At 39.0% G+C, this 21,271-nt stretch overlaps 1 protein-coding gene across 2 annotated transcripts in view; it reads left to right on the top strand.

The window, feature by feature from the left end:
- SLIT3 (slit guidance ligand 3) overlaps window positions 1-21,271 on the top strand; it is an 802,550-nt gene that overhangs the window by 513,994 nt on the left and 267,285 nt on the right. For both annotated transcript variants that reach the window (XM_073355953.1, XM_073355954.1), the window contains 2 exons: window positions 4,174-4,245; window positions 9,634-9,797. In XM_073355953.1, coding sequence (XP_073212054.1) covers window positions 4,174-4,245; window positions 9,634-9,797 — 236 coding nt within the window. The remainder of the gene's footprint in view (window positions 1-4,173; window positions 4,246-9,633; window positions 9,798-21,271) is intronic.

Genomic DNA, 21,271 nt, shown 5'->3' with positions numbered 1-21,271 from the left:
CAACAGATTAGAGGTGTGATCCTGATGACAATGTGGTGTGATGTGTGTCTCCTGTCTCCCCATATGGTGCGGAGGGAACCTGGATGCTCTGAGAGTCCAGGACCTCACATAGCTTTCTGCTCTTAGTCTGTTTCAAATATCTACTGGGCTTCATAGCACTTAATAGAAAATTGGGGGAGTGGATTTTCTCTGTTCCCCCTCATCTTCCATATATAAGTGCATTATGGTCTTTTGACTCTACCACAACACACAGGCTTAAAAATCGTTGCTGGGAAGATGAGTTTTAGACACTTGGCAACTGCTTCATGTACTTGGTATTCAGGTTTGCAAAATGGCTCTCTAGCACTGCTCCAACTACCTTGAAGGCTCCCTGCAAGTGCCTGTACAAGAACGCTGCTACATTAGGCTGCCACATGCTGAAGAATCATTGCAAAGGGGTTTACTTCACACAACTAAAATTGTGACTAATAATGCAGACTGTTCACTGTCAGTTAGTACCCTTTGTGGAGCAATAGAAGCTGTACAGCTGTATTTAGCCTTCTTTGTGTTGAAATACTGCTATAATCATAAATGCTTTATTGCCTTCATAATGGTTAACATTTAAATATCACTGTAATAATGCATTAATAAGTCTTCTGTGCAGTAGCTATCTGCTATGATTATACTTGAAATGTTTTAGCTAATTAGTAGATTAATGAAATAGGGCTTAATTCAGTATTAACTGTATTCCTCATTATTTGTTGCTTTGTTATTTATTGGAGACCTATGGAAATCTTCCTGCTTATTTTTAGCAACAAATGGGTTCTTAACGTTGGAAATGTGTAAGTAGCAAAGCTAGGATTTGGGTTACTTTGGGTTGCTACATAATAGACTGATACTTTGTCTATTAAATATGTGGTTTTTTTACAATAGATATATCTGAGTCTGTTTGATAGTACAGATTGAATTTTCAACAATTGTGCTGGGAGTAGTGTACAGAATGTATCTCTCAGCTACTTGGGAAAGATGTTTGTTGTCACTTCTCACTCTCTGAATCCACTCTGTGTTCCATTAAAATCAATGGAAAGTCTCCACTGAATTCAGTTTGACTTGCATTGGATCCTTTAATGCCCTCACTGACACATTCAGTTGTCAACTTTGTGTACGATTTAATTTTCAAAGCTGACTATATGCATGGTTGTTCTTTGGCGATTTATGATCCCAGTGCCTGTATGGAGTTCTTTCCTATACTAATGCTCTCGGTAATATATGTCACTTACACGCTTTGCCTCTATTCTTTTGGTGGACAAGTGAACAAAATCAGAACACAGGTATAACAGCAGTAATAATGCTTAACACTTCTACAGCCTCATCCAAGGTGGTTATTCCAAGGAGTTCAGAGTGTTTTACACATATTAAGCATCAGTATCTCTGTGGCTAGGTAGGTAAGTATTTTACAGATGGGGAAACGGAGGCTGATGCTAAGTGACTTGTCCAAGATTACAGGCAGAATTAGTGATAGAGATAGCAAGAACTCAGGAGTTCTGAATCATAATCCTCTGCTTGAGCCACTGGACAATACTTGGTGTCAGTTGTTCCTACAGATTGTTTCATTTGTTTGAATGAAAATTACTGTGCCACACACTTCTTTTGACTAGTTGTCTACCACCGATTTCCATTCCTGCACCATCTGATAGATACCATAATCTAGCAATAAGAATTGCATATAAAGAGAGCTTTATTTTAAAATACAAACTGGCAAGGTGGAAAATTCATTTTTGTATTGTAATGCTCTTAAGAAGGGAGTTCTGTGGTACAGACGAAGCAGCTTTTCAGCCTCAGAGAGGTTCACTGTGAGGCATTGCAGTTTGTCCTAACTAGTTTGCACCATGAGTGATGCATCCAGGATCCAACTCCAGATACTGACAGCACTTTCTTCTCTAATTCTTTGCCCTTCCCAATGAAATTGGGGTGTTTTGAATTTGGGATTCCAATTAGGCTCAAATTATGAAATGTGTGTCTTGGTTCAGGTCTGGATTTCAAACATCCTATCCCATCCATATTTGAGAGTGTTCTGATTTCTGAACATCTGACATTACCAGTTTTTTCTAAAAGCGACAAAGAGTTCTGTGGCACCTTATAGACTAACAGACATATTGGAGCATAAGCTTTCGTGGGTGAATACCACTTCGTCGGATGCATGTAGTGGAAATTTCCAGAGGCAGGTATAAATATTTAAGCAAGAATCAGGCTAGGGATAACAAGGTTAGTTCAATCAGGGAGACTGACAGGTTCAATCAGGGAGGATGACAACTCTTCTATCAGTTGAGGTGTAAACACCAAGGGAGGAGAAACTGCTTTTGTAGTTGGCTAGCCATTCACAGTCTTTGTTTAATCCTGAGCTGCTGGTGTCTCCTACAATATAGAAAACCTCCATGGACACAAAATATTCAACCTCCATGGACACACAATAGCAGATTTAAAGGTAGCCATCCTGCAGCAAAAAAACTTCAGGACCAGACTTCAAAGAGATACTTCTGAGCTTCCGTTCATTTGCAAATTTGACACCATCAGCTCAGGATTAAACAAAGACTGTGAATGGCTAGCCAACTACAAAAGCAGTTTCTCCTTTCTTGGTGTTCACACCTCAACTGCTAGAAGAGGGCCTCATCCTCCCTGACTGAACTAGCCTGATTCTTGCTTGCATATTCATATCTGCCTCTGGAAATTTCCACTACATGCATCCGACGAAGTGGGTTTCACCCACGAAAGCTTATGCTCCAGTACGTCTGTTAGTCAATAGGGTGCCACAGGACTCTTCGCCGATTTACAGATCCAGACTAACACGACACCCCTCTGATACTTGACAGTTTTTCTAGTGGAGCTAAAATACTGCAGTATATTGTATTATAGGCTACAGTACACTAAGGCTGTGCAAACTGGGAATCTATGGAGAGGTTTCTGTTGTACATGCTGATCTGTAGTATACAGACAATGAGGCATCTGTTGGAAAGAAGTTACAGGTGAATTAGAAGGTTAATTATTTTAAAGCTCTTGAAAATCTTTTGATGAAATGCCTTACACAAATACATAATATCACAACTATTGAACAATTCATAACAGTAGTAAGGCTTTAAAGTGTTATTTAAGGTGGCTGTTTATTTTATCACCTGCACAAAGCATACAACCCTTAATTTAAAACAAAAACAAGCCCAAGCTATTGGTTTGTAAGGTAATTGCCCAAAACACTGCAGTACGGCTGTTATAACGTACAGCCTGCTGGGCCATTCCTATAAACAACTGCCGTGTGTTTGCATTTTAAATAAGGGAAATGTGAAGAGCTTTAACCATTTCAGTTAGAGTTATGATGGATAGGGCTGCACGGTAGGTAACAAATAGCCAGGTTTGACCAAGTCTCTTGACACAGTAGGCAGCTGTAGTTGCAATTTCTGAGCAATTGGAATGTGGCAAGTATACTTTCCTAGTGTGTGTGTGTTCCATTTCCCAGGCCATCATTGATAAACTTTATAGCTTCTAATTTTCCAGGGAATCACTGATATAATTAGGAACAACATAAATGAGGGCAACCTACCCCAGTTGATGCTAAATTAGTCATTTTATCATTAAAAACATGATTAGCATCCCTAATGGCAGCCAAAGTCCCATTCTGTCTAAGACCAGCTCTGATAAAATACACTATATGGAGTTTCCATTTGAAACCCTTACATGCTTTGAACACAAAATGTTTATTCTAGTACTTTCCACATTCCATATATTTCTTCCTAAGGAAACCACACAAGAATTCCTCATCCATCCATGTGTTTCCAAAGGAGCAATTTGAGCTGTATGTCTCATTGCCAACAGGCTGTGCTAACGAGGCTTTAAGTGCCAACATCTCCCCAAATTTTCTAGTGGATGAAATCTTGTGCTACTTGCTACGCAGGTCAGGGCATGTTAAATAGCAATTTTTGTTTACTTGTGCGTAATTATTGGTTACTTTGCCATAAAAATATCCTTCTTGACAACTCACAAATCGCTCCTGAGATATTTGTCAGCACGTCGTCTTGTTTGCAGCACTGTAGATTTATTACCCATTACTGAAGAAGTTCATTTCTATAGAGTGTGTGCTGGTAAAGCAATGTAAATAATTGATCTATCTGTTTTTCTTTTCTTTCTTTCTTTCTTTTTTAACAGTACTCTCAACAATAACAACATCACCCGCATCCCTCTTACCAGTTTCAACCATATGCCAAAGATCAGGACTCTGTAAGTACTAAATTCAGAAATAAGTAGCAGCCTTGGATAACTCTGTCTTTGCTTTGAATATTTGTCTTTATTCAAGGAATACTTTTGTAAAGGGTTTTTAAACCACCTTTCTTTAACAAAAGGACAGTAAATAGGTCAAGCCAAAACTTTATGTTGTGACATTAACCCTTTGTAAACAGGAATGAGGTAGTCTTCTGATTGGGTGAGAGCATATTTCAGTCTCTCCCCAAGGTAATCAGCTCAAGCTAGTTTTGGGAGGAAAACATCTACCAGTTGAGCCTAATTGTCATCACGTGCTGATTATGAAATGTAATTCTGTTATTCAGTTGATACTGGGAGGCCAAACCGAACCCTTCCTTATACCCTGTGCAAATCTCAATATGTTGGGATCACGCAGCTTTTAAATGCATGCACAGTTTGACCTAGGATAATGTAGAAGTCAGAGCTGTGCAGAAACTAGATTTTTCATTTAGTGGGAAATTTTGTGAGGTTAAAAAAAAATAAAATTGTTCCAAAAAGGAACAAACCCCAAAATTTTCAAAATATCCTTGAAACAAAATTTAATTAATAAATTGTTTGTCAGTCAAAACCTTTAATTTTGATAGTCAAAATGTTTCAATCCGATTTTGACATTTTAAATTACTTTTATTTTTTAAATACAAAATAAAATATATTTTGAAATGAAAAGTCATTTTGCACCAAAAAATCTAAAAGATTTTGTTTTTCGATTTTTTTCCTCTCCAAATGAAATTTAATAGAATTTGACCCATTTTTGCAAACGTTTTCTCTTGTGACACATCTGCTTTTTACAGTGGAAAAAAGGCTCCTCTGGAAAATTTCCAACCAGCTCTAGGAGAACATATACAAAGGGAATTAAATTGACCTGTGTGTAATTTTTGTGGAATTTAGATTGAGGGCTCAGAGGTAAAATTCCAAAGGGTAATGCCATCAGCTTTGCAGCTCTACCCGACCCAGCCATTTCCAAAATCATTCCCTTTAAATAAATACACAGCTCCAGAAGTCTTTTTTTAAAGAAAAGCCTGTTTGGTTTTATTCCACAGTATAAAAACAAGCCAACATGTGCTTACTTCAAAATGTTCAACAAGCCAAATACTAGCAGCCTGTTCATACTAGTGGGAAGCAAAATGCTGTGTTTGGATATATATTTGCATATAATCACAGCAGGCCAATTAACTGAACTGAAGAAAAATGGTTCTTATCTGTCCATACTGAAAGGCTATTTTCTGTAACTACTGATTTATATTTACTTTCTTTTCTCCTCTAAAGGATGACATTAAAAGATGTTAGCGTTAATGTAACTGATTAAAGAGAATTTATATTTTCGTCTTTTTGTGGTGGGAGGTGAAGGGTGGTTTAAAATATTTCTCTCCTGTAACGATCCAGAATATTTGCCCAGCTACTTCAGATCAGTCAGTCTTGTCTGTTCCTAGAGCTCAGTGCCTGCTGCCATTTTCCCTTTAGTTTAATTTCGGAGATGGCTTTGTATATCGCTCCCTGGAGACTTACACTGACTAATCCCCCTTCGCTGTAATTAAAGAAGAAAAAAAAAGGGAACGAAAAAAAAGGAAGGAAGTCATAAATGGGATTTATAAAGAGATGATTTTATATTGAATTCTGAGAGCCACATTTTACAGAACAGGAATGCTGACCCACTCTAAAAGGATTTGCTGGAAATTTAATCTAGAGTCTGTGGCTAAAAGGGCACCTTTAAAAGCTGGCATTTGTGTTTATTCACCTATGTTATACAAAGATAGTTTCATCAATAGTAAGTGGCATGTACGAGTCTCAAAGGCTGCCAAATTACACCTCTTCTGAACAGTTCAGTATTTTTTTTAAAAGCCCCATGCAGAATGGTAGAATTTTAATACAATGGTTTAATCTTTCATTTTACCTTCTCCCTGCATTGTCAGAGGTAGTAAAGCCATCAAAAGAATAATAAATGTAAGATAAACACAGATGTCACAAATATTTCATGACTTCTTCTGCTGCTCCTTCAAAGCTGGAATTGGTCCATTCTCCTCAAATCACCACCATCACATCTCACAAAGATGATGTCTAAATATTAAAATTATTTTTCATGGCTAAAAATTATTAGAAACACACTTGACCATTGTTGGCCCATATTGCATGATAATATGGCTTTGATATTAAACATGTGCTTTCCTGAAGTAGGTAATAATCCCCCTTTGCAACTGCCCAGGTAACGCATCTTTGTACAAATCAACTGAGAAATAAGTCTCTTATTGTTCTGTTAGGTAAAATGTTCATATGAAGATATTTATGGGGGAAGGAACAGCAATACCTTCTCTCATGTCATGTTTCTGATTTTACTTAATACCTTTTTTTTTCTTCCACGTTAATATACACCTCAAAGAAGCTGTTTTCATAAAGGGCAAAATCTGTGAGAGAAAACATGTTGCACAGAATTTATTGCAGACATGATGGCTTGGGTTGGAGAGGTAGGATGTAGTATTCGATCCTTCAGTCAGTGGTTCAAATTCAGCCATCTGATGGCTGTGCAGTACCTTAGATAGAATTAATATAATCTTCATTTAGTTCCCAGCGGCTCGGTGTCCACATCACAGAACTATCATCACACCTGGCCATTGTGTTAGCAGGATTACTAAAGAAGTCATAGATTGAATGGGCCTAGATAGAGTACACTGGATGTAATTCTTTATAGTGAGTGCTGAGGTCCATTGATAGGCAATTGGGGAAGCTGCCTGTACTGTACTTCTTCTGTAGCTAAAAAGTTTATTCTCAGTGCTATCAATCCAGCTTGTTTTATAAAGACAAGAGTTGAGTGAATTTTTTAAAAGAAAAAAAAATCCATTCCATTATGAAGAGCATGGGAGGAAAAATTAAGGAAGTGTCCAGTCAATATGACCTTTAAGGGAAAGAAAAATGTACTAATAAAATTGTAACACTTAAGAATCCTTTTTTAAAAATAAAATAAATACATCAACTCTTCTATGCTGATCTATTCTACCTAACTCCTCTTTTCTGTTGTTTTTTGTTTGTTGATTTTTTTTTTTTGCTCTTGATTGGAATTTACAGGAATTAGTTTGTATTGATCTGCTTTCATTTGTGTGAAACAGCTTTATTTATGCTAAACATGGCCCCAGTATTAATTTCTTTAATGGTGAGTCTCTTGCTATCTCTGCATCTGTGAGTGACTGCAGAGGTAAATTATTACATTAAAAAAAATGTAAAATATACCAAAAAAAAATACACCAAATGGGTTCAGTGCTCCTGACTTGCACAAGGGGTGGTTATGCCATGTTTCTCAACCACAATGGAAGCCCTTTTCAAGCATTCTTATTGTATTCATTAATTTGTTTATCAAAGACCTATTCCTACAAGCTACCTGGTTAAGCTTGACAGCTTGTTTACAATGAACCAAGAGCAATTCCCAAACACCCGTGGCATGCTGCAGAATTTCAACACAAATAATGTTATCAAGTCTAAAGATAGGGCTCACATGGGACAATGCAGGCAGATTGAGGAGGAATATAGTTCCCACTGTTAAAATATTTAAACCCAGAAACTAATTTGATATATCTAGCAAGAAAACAAATAGGAGAAATGGAAGCAGTTCTTGTGAAATTTTTATCATATGAGCCCTGTCTGAAAACAAAAAAAGGCATGTTCCTACTTTCTTTAGAAAGTATAATTCTGAATATCATCATAGGATGTTCTAGAATGTTGTGATGGGAAGGGATGCTAATTCTTTGTCAGGTTAGCTGTATGAAATTGTTCATCTATAGGTTGCCACAGCCTTGCTGCAATTAGGGTGATCTTTTCCTAGACAGTGTTCTCTCAGCTTTGTGAATGTATATATTTGTTCTTTCAGTTTATATGCTGTGCCTACCAAAAATGAAATAAAAAAAATTCGTAATAAAAACATTTTACCAAAGATCTAAGTTGATGCAGTGTCATCTAAAACTTTCACATCTTATAACAACATCACTGCCCCGCCTCGCCACTTCATTGAAATCTTGGGTGAATAGATATGCTTTACAGTGTGCCCTGAAGTGTACCCAGCAGATGTAAGCACTACTGGGCAAAGCATGGAAGTGAATTCCAAGCTTGAGGTCCAGCCAACTGAAAATGTGTCAGTGGCTCCCCCCAGACGTACAAATCTAGGGACTGTCAGTTCAGGCGCCACCACTGATCTCAACTGCCACTGTGTAATATGAATATCTCTAGATTGATGGTTAATTTCTTCTGGAGCTGGCAAGGCTAAATCCTGTGTGAACACCAATTTTTTTTTAATATAATACTTGCTATATTACTGAATTGCAGTTAAGAATGCTTTGTCTAACTATATCTTACAAGATTTGCAGTCTTCGGCAGGGGCTGGGGTGGGGTTGTCATTTCAACTTTGTCATAATGCTATGAACTCATGACTCATTAAAAGGAATGAAATGTTTAATTTTGCCACTTTCAACTTATTAAACTTTGACCTAAAGTTTGTGGTAGTTATTAAAAGTATTGGGTTCATTCCTTGGTTGCATGTTTATTATTTAAAAGATATGGGGGAGGGAAGGGATTAAAGCTAGATGATGCTTCTGGAAGTCTTTGGTATAAACTTAGAAGTTTACATCTTCTCTTGTGTAATTGCATCATGTTAAAAATGAACTGGGCCGGGGGGAGGGGGAGAGCAATTAATGTATTCAGCAAACCCACAGCAAAATTGCACAAGTACTCATAATTTGAGTATTTTGTATTTAAGATTTCTATCCGTTGTGAGTCTGTAAAATAGACATCCCATTGCTGAACAATACTTCTCAGACTCCTCTTAGAAGCTCAATGGATGGCCATGACGACAAGTGAAGCTTCTATTAAATTACTTAATGATGGGGAAGGATGAATCGTCACCTAAATGTGAACTAAACCTTTAATGAAAAAGTTCAGTTAATAGATATTATCTTTTCGGGGGTCCTCTGTGCTTTGTCTATACCGCCCTAAGATAAAAGCCTCTAACCACCATGAAGCTGCTATGGTACTCCTGGCACTGATAATTTCACCCAAGATTGCTGCCTGCTGGAAAATTTTCAGTTTCATGGGTTGATTGCACACCCATCCTTTTGGTGCTTACTTGGACCTCTGCTTCTTGTCAGGGTCACTTATTGCTTTTCAATATAACAGAAAAGACAATTTGATTAAATGAAAGCCTCTTCAATTTTGTGGATCCCCTCATCCTCTAGTCTCAACAATTCACCTATAATAATTCAGCATACTCATGTGTGAAAATATGTGCAGGGTTTTTAGTACAATGTCTCTGAGAATTTGTATGAGTTTGCTGTGTTTAATCACTGTTTCTAAAACATTCAGATGTGATGTGACTCTTTCTGCCCATTGCAGGCGGCTTCACTCCAATTACCTGTATTGTGACTGCCACCTGGCTTGGCTGTCTGACTGGCTGCGTCAGAGACGCTCGATTGGGCAGTTCACATTCTGCATGGCACCTGTGCACCTACGGGGTTTTAATGTGGCGGATGTTCAGAAAAAGGAATACGTCTGCTCTGGTATGACACTGATTATTCATTTATCTATCTTCTGACATTTTTATAATGACGTTCACACAAAATCAGTGAATGAAGTATTATTATTAATCCCATTTAAATGTAATTCCATGCCAGTGCTGATTCAGTCATATCACTGCTAAACTGTTTGCTAATATTGTAAATTGTTATGATTTATTCAGTCTCATATGAAGTGTTGAACTATTCTGTTCTCAAATTCTTTTCTCAGCTGTGGTGTTAGAAATGATTTTAATGTGAAAAGACAATTAAATAGTAGTAATTTGGCATTTCTCAGGGGAAAATCCCTCTAAACTCTACAGCTGACTAGTTTACAAAGGGAAGGGATTAGTAAATGCTGATCTGTATACATTGCTGTTTTTCCAGTATGGGGTTTGATCCAGTGGGAATCGGGTCTATTTATGAAGGCTTGGACTATAAGTCCAGACATCTGTCCCAGTCTCTGAAACAAACTTCATTTGTGACTTGAAATCAAGACACTGAACTTCTCTCTACCTAATTTTCCTTACTGGTAAAATGGGCATGAGTGTGTGTGTGTGTGTGTGTGTGTGTGTGTGTCTATCTATCGAAGTTTTATCATTAAAATGCTGTCACTGATTTTTGTGACCAAATGTGTGTTTATACCACCTGATGACTGGGGTTGTATGCAACATGAGGTGAGCTCAGGTTAGATAATAATTATCTTTACTCATCATAGCATTTTATATATTTATTCCCGTTTTCAAATATTAAGTAACATTGTCCCTTTGAGGTGAGGAAATATTATTATCCCTATTTTACAGGTGGAGAAACTAGATACAGAGAGGCTGAGTGAATTGCCCAAAGTGTCTCAACAAGCTGTAGTCAGCGCTAGGAATAGAATGCAGGAGTCACTTATTCCTGACTCTGTGCTTATATGACTACGAGATCCTGCATTACGAAAACCTATTATCCGGAATTGCTGACAGTGTCAGCAGAAAGGCCAAGGACTGAATGATCTTAGATAATGTTTTCCCTTTGCTGTTAGAGGTTGTCCATCAGAACTGAGGCACATTAGTGTGGTAGTGTGCAGTAGCTTGAAATGGTGTTGGTGATTGTGTTCTCTGGGCTGACACTCTGGTCCCTTACAGCAGTAATACATAGTCGTAATAGTATTAGATGGCAAGGACAGAGATGCGCTTATGCTCACCTCCTTCTCTCAAAGGAAGCTTTGACGATTGGGTGTGTTACCCTCATTCATGTGATCTGTGCTTCGAGATGTAGAGGAAGGTAAACCCACCACTCGCATGCTGTATAACTGTCTGTGCAGGACGAATCCCTTTTTACATCAAGTTTGCCAGACAATTTAACCACAGGCATGTAAGCCAAACTTAAAGAAAAAAAAAGCTATGCATATTACATATAGAGAGCGGTACTGAGACCCTCTGAGAAGTCTGAAGAGCTTGAGTCAAACAGCAGGAAAAGCCGCATTTTATACAGAGATTATGTTCTTTTGTAGGTGCTTTAACCCTGACCTTAGAAGAAAGCAATGCTAAAACTTACACTATCTGACCTAAATAGTACCGTACAAATAACTCTGTTTTTTAGTTATTTTTATATGTGGCTTGATCAAGGAGAGAAAATGTGGGAACTACATAAGGGAGGAAACAAGAATTTGTCAAGTTCTTGTGTGCTTTTGTACAAAATGGCTTCTGTGGGGCCACTTGGCAGTGCTGTGCCATAGGGGTCAGTGTCAGCTGTACGAAATGTAATTGTGGTGGTTGCACTACGAGCATTTGAGAAATGGCTGGTGCTCAGGTGATGGCTGTGGGGGCAGGCACAACTGCAGGCTTTTCCCCATTGTTGTATTAATTCATGACCACAAGTGAGAGGTAAATATTTTGTCGGACAAGGGTTTGATCAAACTCTTAAGTGCATTATTGATAATCAGTTAGTTTAAAAAATTAGAGATGGGCATGGTGTGTAGCAGAGACATAGGAAACAAGGCCCCTGCACCAAGGATCATGCATGGCCTCATTTTCATGTAGTTACCATGGACTTCAGTGGGATTTGTGGATGCCCAGCACTTCTGAAAAGCAGGCCATTAAAATCTAAATTACAAAGATAAGATGAGACAGACTACAACAGGTCATGGTGAAGGGGAGGAGTGAGGAGGAGAAAAAAAAAGTGGGTAAGGAAATTGCCCTTGACAGAGCCTCATTTTACAAGGGAAGTTATAAAAAAAAAAAAAATAACTCAACAACTGGTGCTTCCAGAAATACAGTACTGTGCAGTGAAACAAAAGGAGATGTTTAAATCAATAGAGCTAAGGTATAACTGGACTGTGAGGAACTCCTCCCTAGCGGAAAAGTACCTGCCAGAATAAATAGTGTTCTGTATTAGCCATGCTGTCCCAAAAGAGGAAAGGAAGTGCAGTTGAATGATGGGGAGATAGGATGACTAAGGAGTCCTCTCTGGTTCCCTATCAGGTAACTCTCTTAAGGGTAGCCTGTTTTTTATTTAAAACACAAAACAAACAAAACCACACACAACAAAAAAGCCTGCAGCTATGTAGTCCTGAGAACGCATTCCTTAGCACCCAATTGTAAATGATGTGTGGTGAAATGGAAATCTACAAGAGTTCATCACGGGAAGATTTAGCACAGAATCCTGTTTACTGCCCACTTGTTTAAAAAAAAAAAAAAAGACCAATCCATGTGCACAGTTTGCTGAAGATGCCCCTGATTTATACATTCTAAAGAGCATCTTAAACCTTGGCCCCACTGTTTCACATGTCAACTTCTCTTCCCTGAATTTACAGACTAGTTTAGTCATTGTTTGACTATGAAGTTACTGGATCTTAATATAGAGCAACTTCAGATCAGACCAGTACAAGATGATGCTGCTGTGCAGGCCTTGTCTCACTGTGAATGTACTTTATATAATGATATGAACAACAGTAACAAGCCCTAAAGTGGTGCTAAAAGGCTTCTGTGTTTCATAGTGACAAACTTAGTGCTGGAATACAATGTGCTGCACCATTGTGTTTCAGTATATGTTCAGGGTTTCAGACAGAACTGCTTTATAGCAATGGGCATTTTCTCTTGGGAGAAGAGTGAGATCTTTACATTTCTTCATTTTTTTTGACCACCATATTACGGACTTTGTCAGGATTCTAGATCAAAGCTTGGTATTGATAATTTCAAACTTTGAAGTTGGGGGCTGGGGGGTGGTGCACATGGGGTGGAATTCAAGTAAAAAAGGTCATTTATTTGAACTAGGGAAAATGACTTCAGACTGGTACAGAACACTACCCAAAACCACATTTTTTCATTTCATAGCGAATTTTAAAACTTGAATTAATGAGAATTTAAGGGTCCAACTAAATACTGAATCCTCCATAACAGGGAATGTTTGGAAAACTGAAGAACAAAGAGATGCAATGAGTCACCCAAACTCTCATAGCAAAACTGGAACAAGAACCCAGGTTGTGACATGCCATATCTAGCGCCTGGCATGAAGCACCATGCTACCTTTCTGGCATGGTAAATGCGTATAGCAAGAGAGATGGGCAAGATGCATAAATTCAGAATAAAAGAGCTTGAAGGACTAAGCTTTCAAGCAGGCCTCTCAATTTGCGTACCTAAATTTTACACATGCTAGTTGAATGCTTTGGGCACATTGGGATTTGTTCGTGTAAATGGGTGGTTGGCTCAGGCACGTGTGTGTGTGGAAGATTTGTGTGCAGCAACCTGAAGGCTGGCTTGCAAATATAGCTCAAAAGATGTCTAATCGGCTCTGTAGTACTGAGGACAGCAGAGAAACCTAATTTATATGATCCTGAACAGTGCTGGCTTTAGATGACAAAAATAATTTGGCATCCTGTCTTACCATTGTGGGCCGGGCAGCTTTCCGCATAGTTAACTAGCCCTCTCTTCATCTATCATGAGCCTTCTCTCTGACTGTTAACATAACTTGTCCACTCTTAGTATAACGGTCTTCTCTTCTGCAGCTGCTTCTGTCGGAACTCTGTCTTAATGCTTGAATTAATCTGCAAACACATCTTTTCCCCTGTGAAACTGCTTTATTTAACTCTGCAACACATTTTGAGATAGAGTTGGCGTGCAAGGCACCATACTAAATAGGGTGATTATGCCAATCGATGAAGTACAAATAGTATGACACATTTCTCCTATCTTCCTCCACCACAACTCTCCAACTCCCAACCACATTATGGAAACAAAGAGTAACAAGACACCAAGAAAAGACTTGTCTGTCAGCTGAAATATCAGCTTTGCTTTGATGCAAGGGGACTGTTTATTTTCATATTCTTCTTGGTATCAGGGAAGCAGTTACGGGAGGTGCTTGTTGGTACCTATTTGAGCCTTCCAACCTCTGCTTTAGGTGAAAACCAGATCCCAAGCAATGTTTAGATGTTACACTGTTAAATTATTTTCTCTCTAGCCCCTTAAGGTAGCTGTTCTGTTTCATCTCCCTAAGTCCCCTGACTTAATTCTTACATGAATTTGAGTTGTGGCTCTTTGTTTTTTTTCTCCTACCTGATTTTTGCTCATTCAAGGTGAGTTTAATCTACATACTGATCAGCTACATTGAGTCACAAAGCCTTTTGTCACTCGCTTTAATGCCTTGCAGTCTCAAGCGGTGAGTTTATGAAGCCATACAGTCAGCAAGCAACTGCCTTGATCTTGTCAGTGTCTTGTGGGTGATCCGCTTAATATCCCCATTTTAGATCACAATTTGATTTTTTTTCAAAATATTTTAATAAACCATCCTTAAGTTCTGGAGTTTTTTAAAGTGCGTATATGAGGAGAATGAGGAAAGAGACTCAGGAGAAATAAAGTAATATTCATTCAAACTAAACAGTTGAGTGTAAAGCAGTTCCATTATAAGAAAATTGAGCCTATCGTACGATACTGTAATGAACTGGCTAGTATGCTTGTCCCCGTTGCTTCTTGAAGGTCTGAGTGGCCATGGCACGCGGCATAGTGATGACCCTGAACTCCAAGGTTGACACTGGTTTGTTACAATATTATAACAAAAATGTTTACCAGTCACTTGGGATACTTCACAGTGGGCACCATTTAAAGAAATAAAAGGAGGGTAAGAACCAGAGGTATAGGTTTCCAGGGGAGAAATATAAAAGGTGTTGTTTTTTAATGTAAGTGGTACTACCAGTATATAAAATCTCCTTCAATTCATAGCTGATTTTTTTACTTATTTCTTTCAATGCACTCTCCAAAAGGAAATGTAACAATACATAAATTTAAACATTTAATTTTTGAACTGCTTCCTATAGGACAGATTTTCTTTAATGAGCAATGACATTGGAGTTTGAAAGTGGGGAACTTGGTTACCTAAATAATTTTATTTTTCCATTAAGTGGGGGGGGGGTTTCTGCTTCCTGTTCCTTACCCTCTATTCACACACAGCCAAATTTTCCTCTCACATACTTGCAGCAGTATAAATCAGTGGTAATTCAGTTGAAGTTAATTTGAGTTAGACCAGACTAAAACTGGAGTGAGAGGAGAATCAGTCCCAGTGTGTCAAACTTCCAATCTGTTCTGACTAATGCAGCTGACAGTGATTTTAAGGAAACATGGAATTGATTCAAATCTAATTTGGGAATCTAAAGTTCCGAATTCCTATGATAAAACTCTGTGTGAGGTGTAATACGGAGGGTAATGCAGTATCTCTATCCCATTACTGCCTCTTACCACAACACCAAGAGCCAGAAAGGAAAGGTTGTTTGGTGGTTATTAAGAAGAGATCTAGCAGTGCTAAAATCATAGCCATTAATCTCTGGCCAGGGCTTCTAGAATCACTAGACTGATTTAATCATTTTTTTTACTTCATGGAATGTTGTTAAGGAGAAAAACAACAATGAAAAACTAATATAAATAAACACTCCATAGGCTAGATATCATGATAGAACATTCAAAAAATGCCACGAGAAAAGCAGGGGAAAATACTCTGCTTATATTTCATTTATAGAATATAAATATATAGAATCATCTGCTACTTACAGCATGTTATCTGGAGGTACTGATAACTGGTAAAAGTGGTAAACCCCTGAAAAAAAGAAGGAATGTAGATTAAAGACAAATAAAGAGAAGAAGATGAGTGGGGCATCTTATCAAGTGATGCACTTAATTATGCAGGCCTTGCTTCTACTGAGCAGCAACAATAATTTCTGAGGGAGCGGGGAAGATTTTGTCTCCTTCCCCCACCACTGGTTGATCTCAATTCCTGCAGGGATGCGGTGAGCAATGCCCCCTACAACTGTCCAGATTTTAATGGTCATGGGAATCAGGGTTTTTTCTTGGTTTTTTTGGATGTGGTTTTGTGTGTGTGTTTGGTTGGTTGGTTGGTTGGTTTGCAAAGCTTCAGTTCAGGCTGGTTTGCTATCCTCAGTTTACCACTAAATACCAGATCTCAGTATTTTTATCATTTGCCAACTTTTTATCTACTTAACTATTTTCTCCAACTTTTGCCCGTTTGTATGTGAGTGACTTGTGGGTTACATTAGCCAATAATATCGTTTTTGGTCTCTGAGATAGGGTTTTAGCCCCTTTGAGAGCCCCAAGAGTACTGGTAAACATTCTTACACCAGATTCTGGGCAAAACTGCAGGACTTAACACTGTGTTTTTTCAGTTCTCTTAAAGCCTTTTGAGAAAATCAGGATCTGAATCTATTCTTGGTGCCCTTCAGTAACATTTCAAAAGGATTTTCAGCTCCTACTAAACAACTCTTGTCATCAGCAACTTTAACTGAGATCTAGTTTAAAGAAACATTTCAGTGGGTACTATTCTTTCCCAATGGGGCCTTATTTTAGAGGGCCTACCTTTAGGAGACTTAAGGTAGCGTGTTTTGGGGATGCTTGCAGTACTGCTGTCTACACTGAACTTTTCCTCTGGTTAAATGGAGGGCTTCTGTTTCTGGGGCTGTCAGACTCATATTTTTGTGAATGCTAATCCCGCACACAAAAGTTAAGCAACCACCCAGAACTAGTAAAAAGTAAAAGCCACAAAGATAAATTGGGTGGATGCGTGTGTGTGTGTGTGTCAGCATTCTTGAACCTTTTATCATACACCAACACACTTTCAAATACTTAACAGATCAGTAGAGGGTGTTCTTGTTTAGACCTTCTAAAGCATCCCTATTTGCATTCTTATTGCTAATTTTAACAACAGTTGCAGACACACTGTTTTAGAATAAGAAGTCCTGGTTGTGGTTGACCCAGGATGATGATGGAGACTTTTTAAGTTGGGGACTGTGGGGAGACATCACTGGCAAAACCGGGTGTTGATGTGGAGAAGACTTATTTAGCAGGTGGGTAAAATGCTAAATCAGCCAAACCTTCAGACGTGTCAGGTAAACAAACCGGCCCGGCCCGACCCGCCAGGGGCTTTCCCTGAACAAGCGGCGACTCTAGTTTGAGAACCACTGTCCTACTAGAGAAACATATCAGTGCTTATCAAGTAGCTTTCAAATGTCAGTCCCAATGGCCCCGTCGTCTGTTATAAAGGTGACCTGTTTGTTTCAGCTTGTTGTTTTAGCAAGAACATCTTTATCTAGATGATACATTGACATCTGTAGAATAGTCAGCAATCCATTCTGTTACTGCTTAGCCCAAGACTTAGTGAGACCCTGTGTGATAATGCTAAGTTGGGAATCTAGAGTAAAAGGGAGAACTGCAAGATTTCATCTTTGACTTCTAGCCTGAATCAGGATCAGTGCTATAGGTAGGCCACACAGGCAAAGGCCAAAGTGCCTAATTTTTAGGGGAGACTGTTGGGACTGCTCTGCCCAGGTAGCACCACTGGGTAGCAGCAGCCTTGGGCACTAAAGTACTATCACCAGTCCTGGCCTGAATAATTAATTCCCTGTACATTCATGACAGCAGAGTCCTGCCTCTTCTCTGCTGTGGAGGACATTGCACTATATAGTGTGAAACAATAGAAATATTTACTCTAAATACAGCAAAGCCGGTTTCTGTTCAAGAAAGTCAATGTAATCCACAATTGGCTGGCCAAGCTCAGCTTTTGAATGTGCTCACAAGAAGCTAATTGTGAGCCCCATGCATACATCAAGGGCTAAATTTGGTCCAAAGTAGCTCCCATTACTAGCTCTGTTACTACGATTTCTCTGGAGATCATGACTGAAACTTGTCCTTAAACTATAGTCAGATTATGTGGAACGGAGCAGCATCAGAGTACTCCCTCTTATTTATTTCTCTCTGCTTGTTATGTTCACTGATTTTGCCATGGATTTTTTCCCCTTAAGCAGAATTCTGTAAAAGTAGTGTTATTGCTTGTTTAATGATTCTGGATTGAACTATAATCATACAGGAAGTCAGCTTTTGAGCCGTTACTCCAAGAGTGCTAATGTAATTACATTTTTGTCTTGGTGTCTAAGCCTAATGGCTTGTTTTATTACTAATACACTAATAGTATTTCAGTATACAGTGAAAGTGCTACATTTACTTGTGTTCATGGAATGCCATTCTGAAGCTGTAGTTCACTTCCAGTAATATTGCTGAGTAGGGAAGAATGAAATTGGACTTCAAACTCTTGTAAGCATTTGACTTAAGCACATGGGTAGCCTCTTCATTTTTATCTCCTTGACTCCCTTGACTTGACAATCCATTTTCTGCTTGCCATTTGTGTCCTCTGCTGCTTATTTAGAAACCTGTATCTATGCTGTTTAGCAATGCATATGAAATTAGGGAAAATACGTGAAAATTCCAATGCATGTGTGACTGACACACACTGAGTTACAGGGAATCTGTGTCCGCTCTCTCTGAATTTAAATTAGCTTTAAAACTCAAACGGTATTATTGGGACTCGTTTTACTGCTGCCTTTGGTTGAAGTATAGAATGATGCTTGTAGGAAATTGGTGATGTCATAGACTTCTCACTTGGTATGAGCCAAATCCTGCCACCCTGACTCATTCAAATAGTTGCATTGTCTTTAATGGGATTACTCAACACTGATTCCACTGAGAATTCCAGGAACAAGATATGCCCGTTTAAGGCCCTCATCCAGTAGCAGTACCTCCTTTGGACTTGTGTTGTGTTGGAAGGGTACAACAACCCAGACTTATGCAGCACAGGGCAGAATGCTGGAAGTGTAACACTCACAGAAGAGTAAATGCCCCACTTGGCTCATGGATGCTCATAAGGAACTGTCTGTCTGTACTCTCTCTCAGCCAGAAGAGTGCATGCAAGCAAAGCTCAGAATAGTTAAGTTGTAGAAGAGGCAGACTTTGTGAAAGTGATGGATTTTCACAGAAATTCCCAACTGGGTAAGTAGGAGGGAAAAGCCAAGAGTCAAGAAATTGAGAAGACATCCCGTCCGTGTTCATGATGAATGGCTCACCCAGTTCTGTCTGTTTCGCTCTGTACATGGAGGGGAGACATTTCACCATTAGGAAGCAGTGGCCATTCAAAACGAGCAGCATAGTTGTTTTAGGAAAGCAAAGCGAGACAAATTTATTCATTTCAAACTTAGTTAAAATTGTAATACAGATCACGTAGTTGTATTTAACCCAGATACCAGGACTGATATCCCTAACCTTGTGAAAAATACCTTAGAGCCATTTAATTACTCACAAGTGGTCAAGGATCACATTTTCATAATGGATCCAAGCATTTGTTGCACCAATGTACCATTTTGTTTATTAATCAAAAACTTTGCATCCACCAAACTTACAATTATTTTAAACCTGTCATAGCTCTTTACCCAGTAAATTCATCTTGTCAGGTTTATATTCAAGCTAGCAGAACCTCTGAAAAAACAAGAAGCATTTTGTAGGTTTCTATTAAAACAATTGGTTAGGTGAAGCAGGACTAAACTGAAACCTACTTCTGTGTTTAATTAACACGCCGTAACTGGACGTCAGTAGGAATGAGATTTGGTTTATTTATTCATTTCAGAACTTAATTTAAATGCCCCTGGCATTTAAATCATTCATTTATAATCTACAACTGTTCTGTTCTAATTGCAATTTCAGTCTATTGGCTGCTCTTAAAAGGCTAGAAGCCAATGAAATATTTAATTTGAAAACAGGAATTAACTTTTCTCAGTAAACTCCAAGGTCCTAAGTCTCCTCTCTCTCCCTCCATAACCTATGGACTTTGATTCTAAAACAAAATGCTGCAATTTAGCATACAAAATACCGAACACTAAAATGATTAGAACTGCCATTCTGTTTCTTGAGAGATAGATGAGAACTGTCCTTTTTGTCAGCCTGATGACTGATCCAACTGTGCATATTTTGGTACGAAGGGTATTGAGATTTATCTATCTATTTATAGAAAGAGATAGCTGTAGATATAGATATATATAAAAGAATGAAGTGAGTTCTATTATCCATAAAGTTAAATATGCAATTAACTTGGAGAAGCAGAGCTGCAGTATCTCTCTGAGTTGTAGGTAGTAGTGAGAATCCCAGTCATATGGTGACCCCTTCTTGGAGTGCCTTCTTGTGTCAGGCTGGGGCATGACTGGGGCACCTCCCTCAGTTTCTCCTTTCTTCTGGAGTAGGCAGTAACGCCACATAAGGTTTCAGAGTATAAATAGCCATTTGTGGGTTAATTTATTACAAAAAAATCCCAGAACCATAATTCAAATCTCCACAGCATCATCCAAATAATACATGCAGTTTTTCAAGTTCCAGCAATTCATCAGCACCCGAAGCACAGCTCAGGAGTCTCTCGCCATGCTGCAGCTCTCCATTACAGCTCTGCAGTCTCCAATACAGCTCCAGTATTTCTCACCAAGCTCCAGCTCCCAGTTACTGCTCTGGCGTTTCTCATGCCTCACCCCAACCCCTCTAGCTGAGATGTTTCTTTGCCCTTTTTCTTTCCTGTATCGTTCCAGATCTTACCCAGAGATATCAATGAGTTCCCCGCCATCATTCCCCAGCCTTCAGCTCTCCAGCTCAGAGAGCCAGTAGGCATCTCCTTCTGCTGCAGTCAGCCTTCAGCCACCACCCCACACCTCTGCCCCAGCCTTTTTTGGCCCTGCCACTCTGGGCTTGGGAAGTTTATAGGTGGCCCTCCCCCCAACTACCTTCCTGCTTTCTGCTTTCACCATCCTGGTCTGGCTCCACTGCTCACTAAGGAGTTCTCACTTCCCCTCCCTCAGAGTCATCCCTTCCCTGAAGCTCTCAGCCCAGCTCTACTCTTCTTCTGAGCTTTCTCCCTCTCTGGACTTCAGGTTCTGAACTCTCTTACCCTTGGGCTGCTTCCCATTTATAACTCCGAGGGTAGCTCTGCCCTCCTCATTACACCAAACTAGAGAACACCTGGACTGGAACAGGAAAGCTGGGCCCGACAGTACTTTGGGGGTGAGCTAACATGTTATAGCTCTGTATGCCATGGTCATGTGTTTTGGTAACTCTCACCTGGTATGTAGCTTACCAAACTATTAACTGCCACAAGCAGTAGAGCTCTTAAGATGTTAAGAGTAACAAGAA

The sequence above is a fragment of the Lepidochelys kempii genome, chromosome 8 (genome assembly GCF_965140265.1).
Source record: "Lepidochelys kempii isolate rLepKem1 chromosome 8, rLepKem1.hap2, whole genome shotgun sequence".
In the NCBI taxonomy this organism is placed as follows: domain Eukaryota; kingdom Metazoa; phylum Chordata; order Testudines; family Cheloniidae; genus Lepidochelys; species Lepidochelys kempii.
The sequence above is the reverse complement of the archived record's forward strand: the minus strand, read 5'-3'. Positions and strand labels throughout refer to the sequence as shown.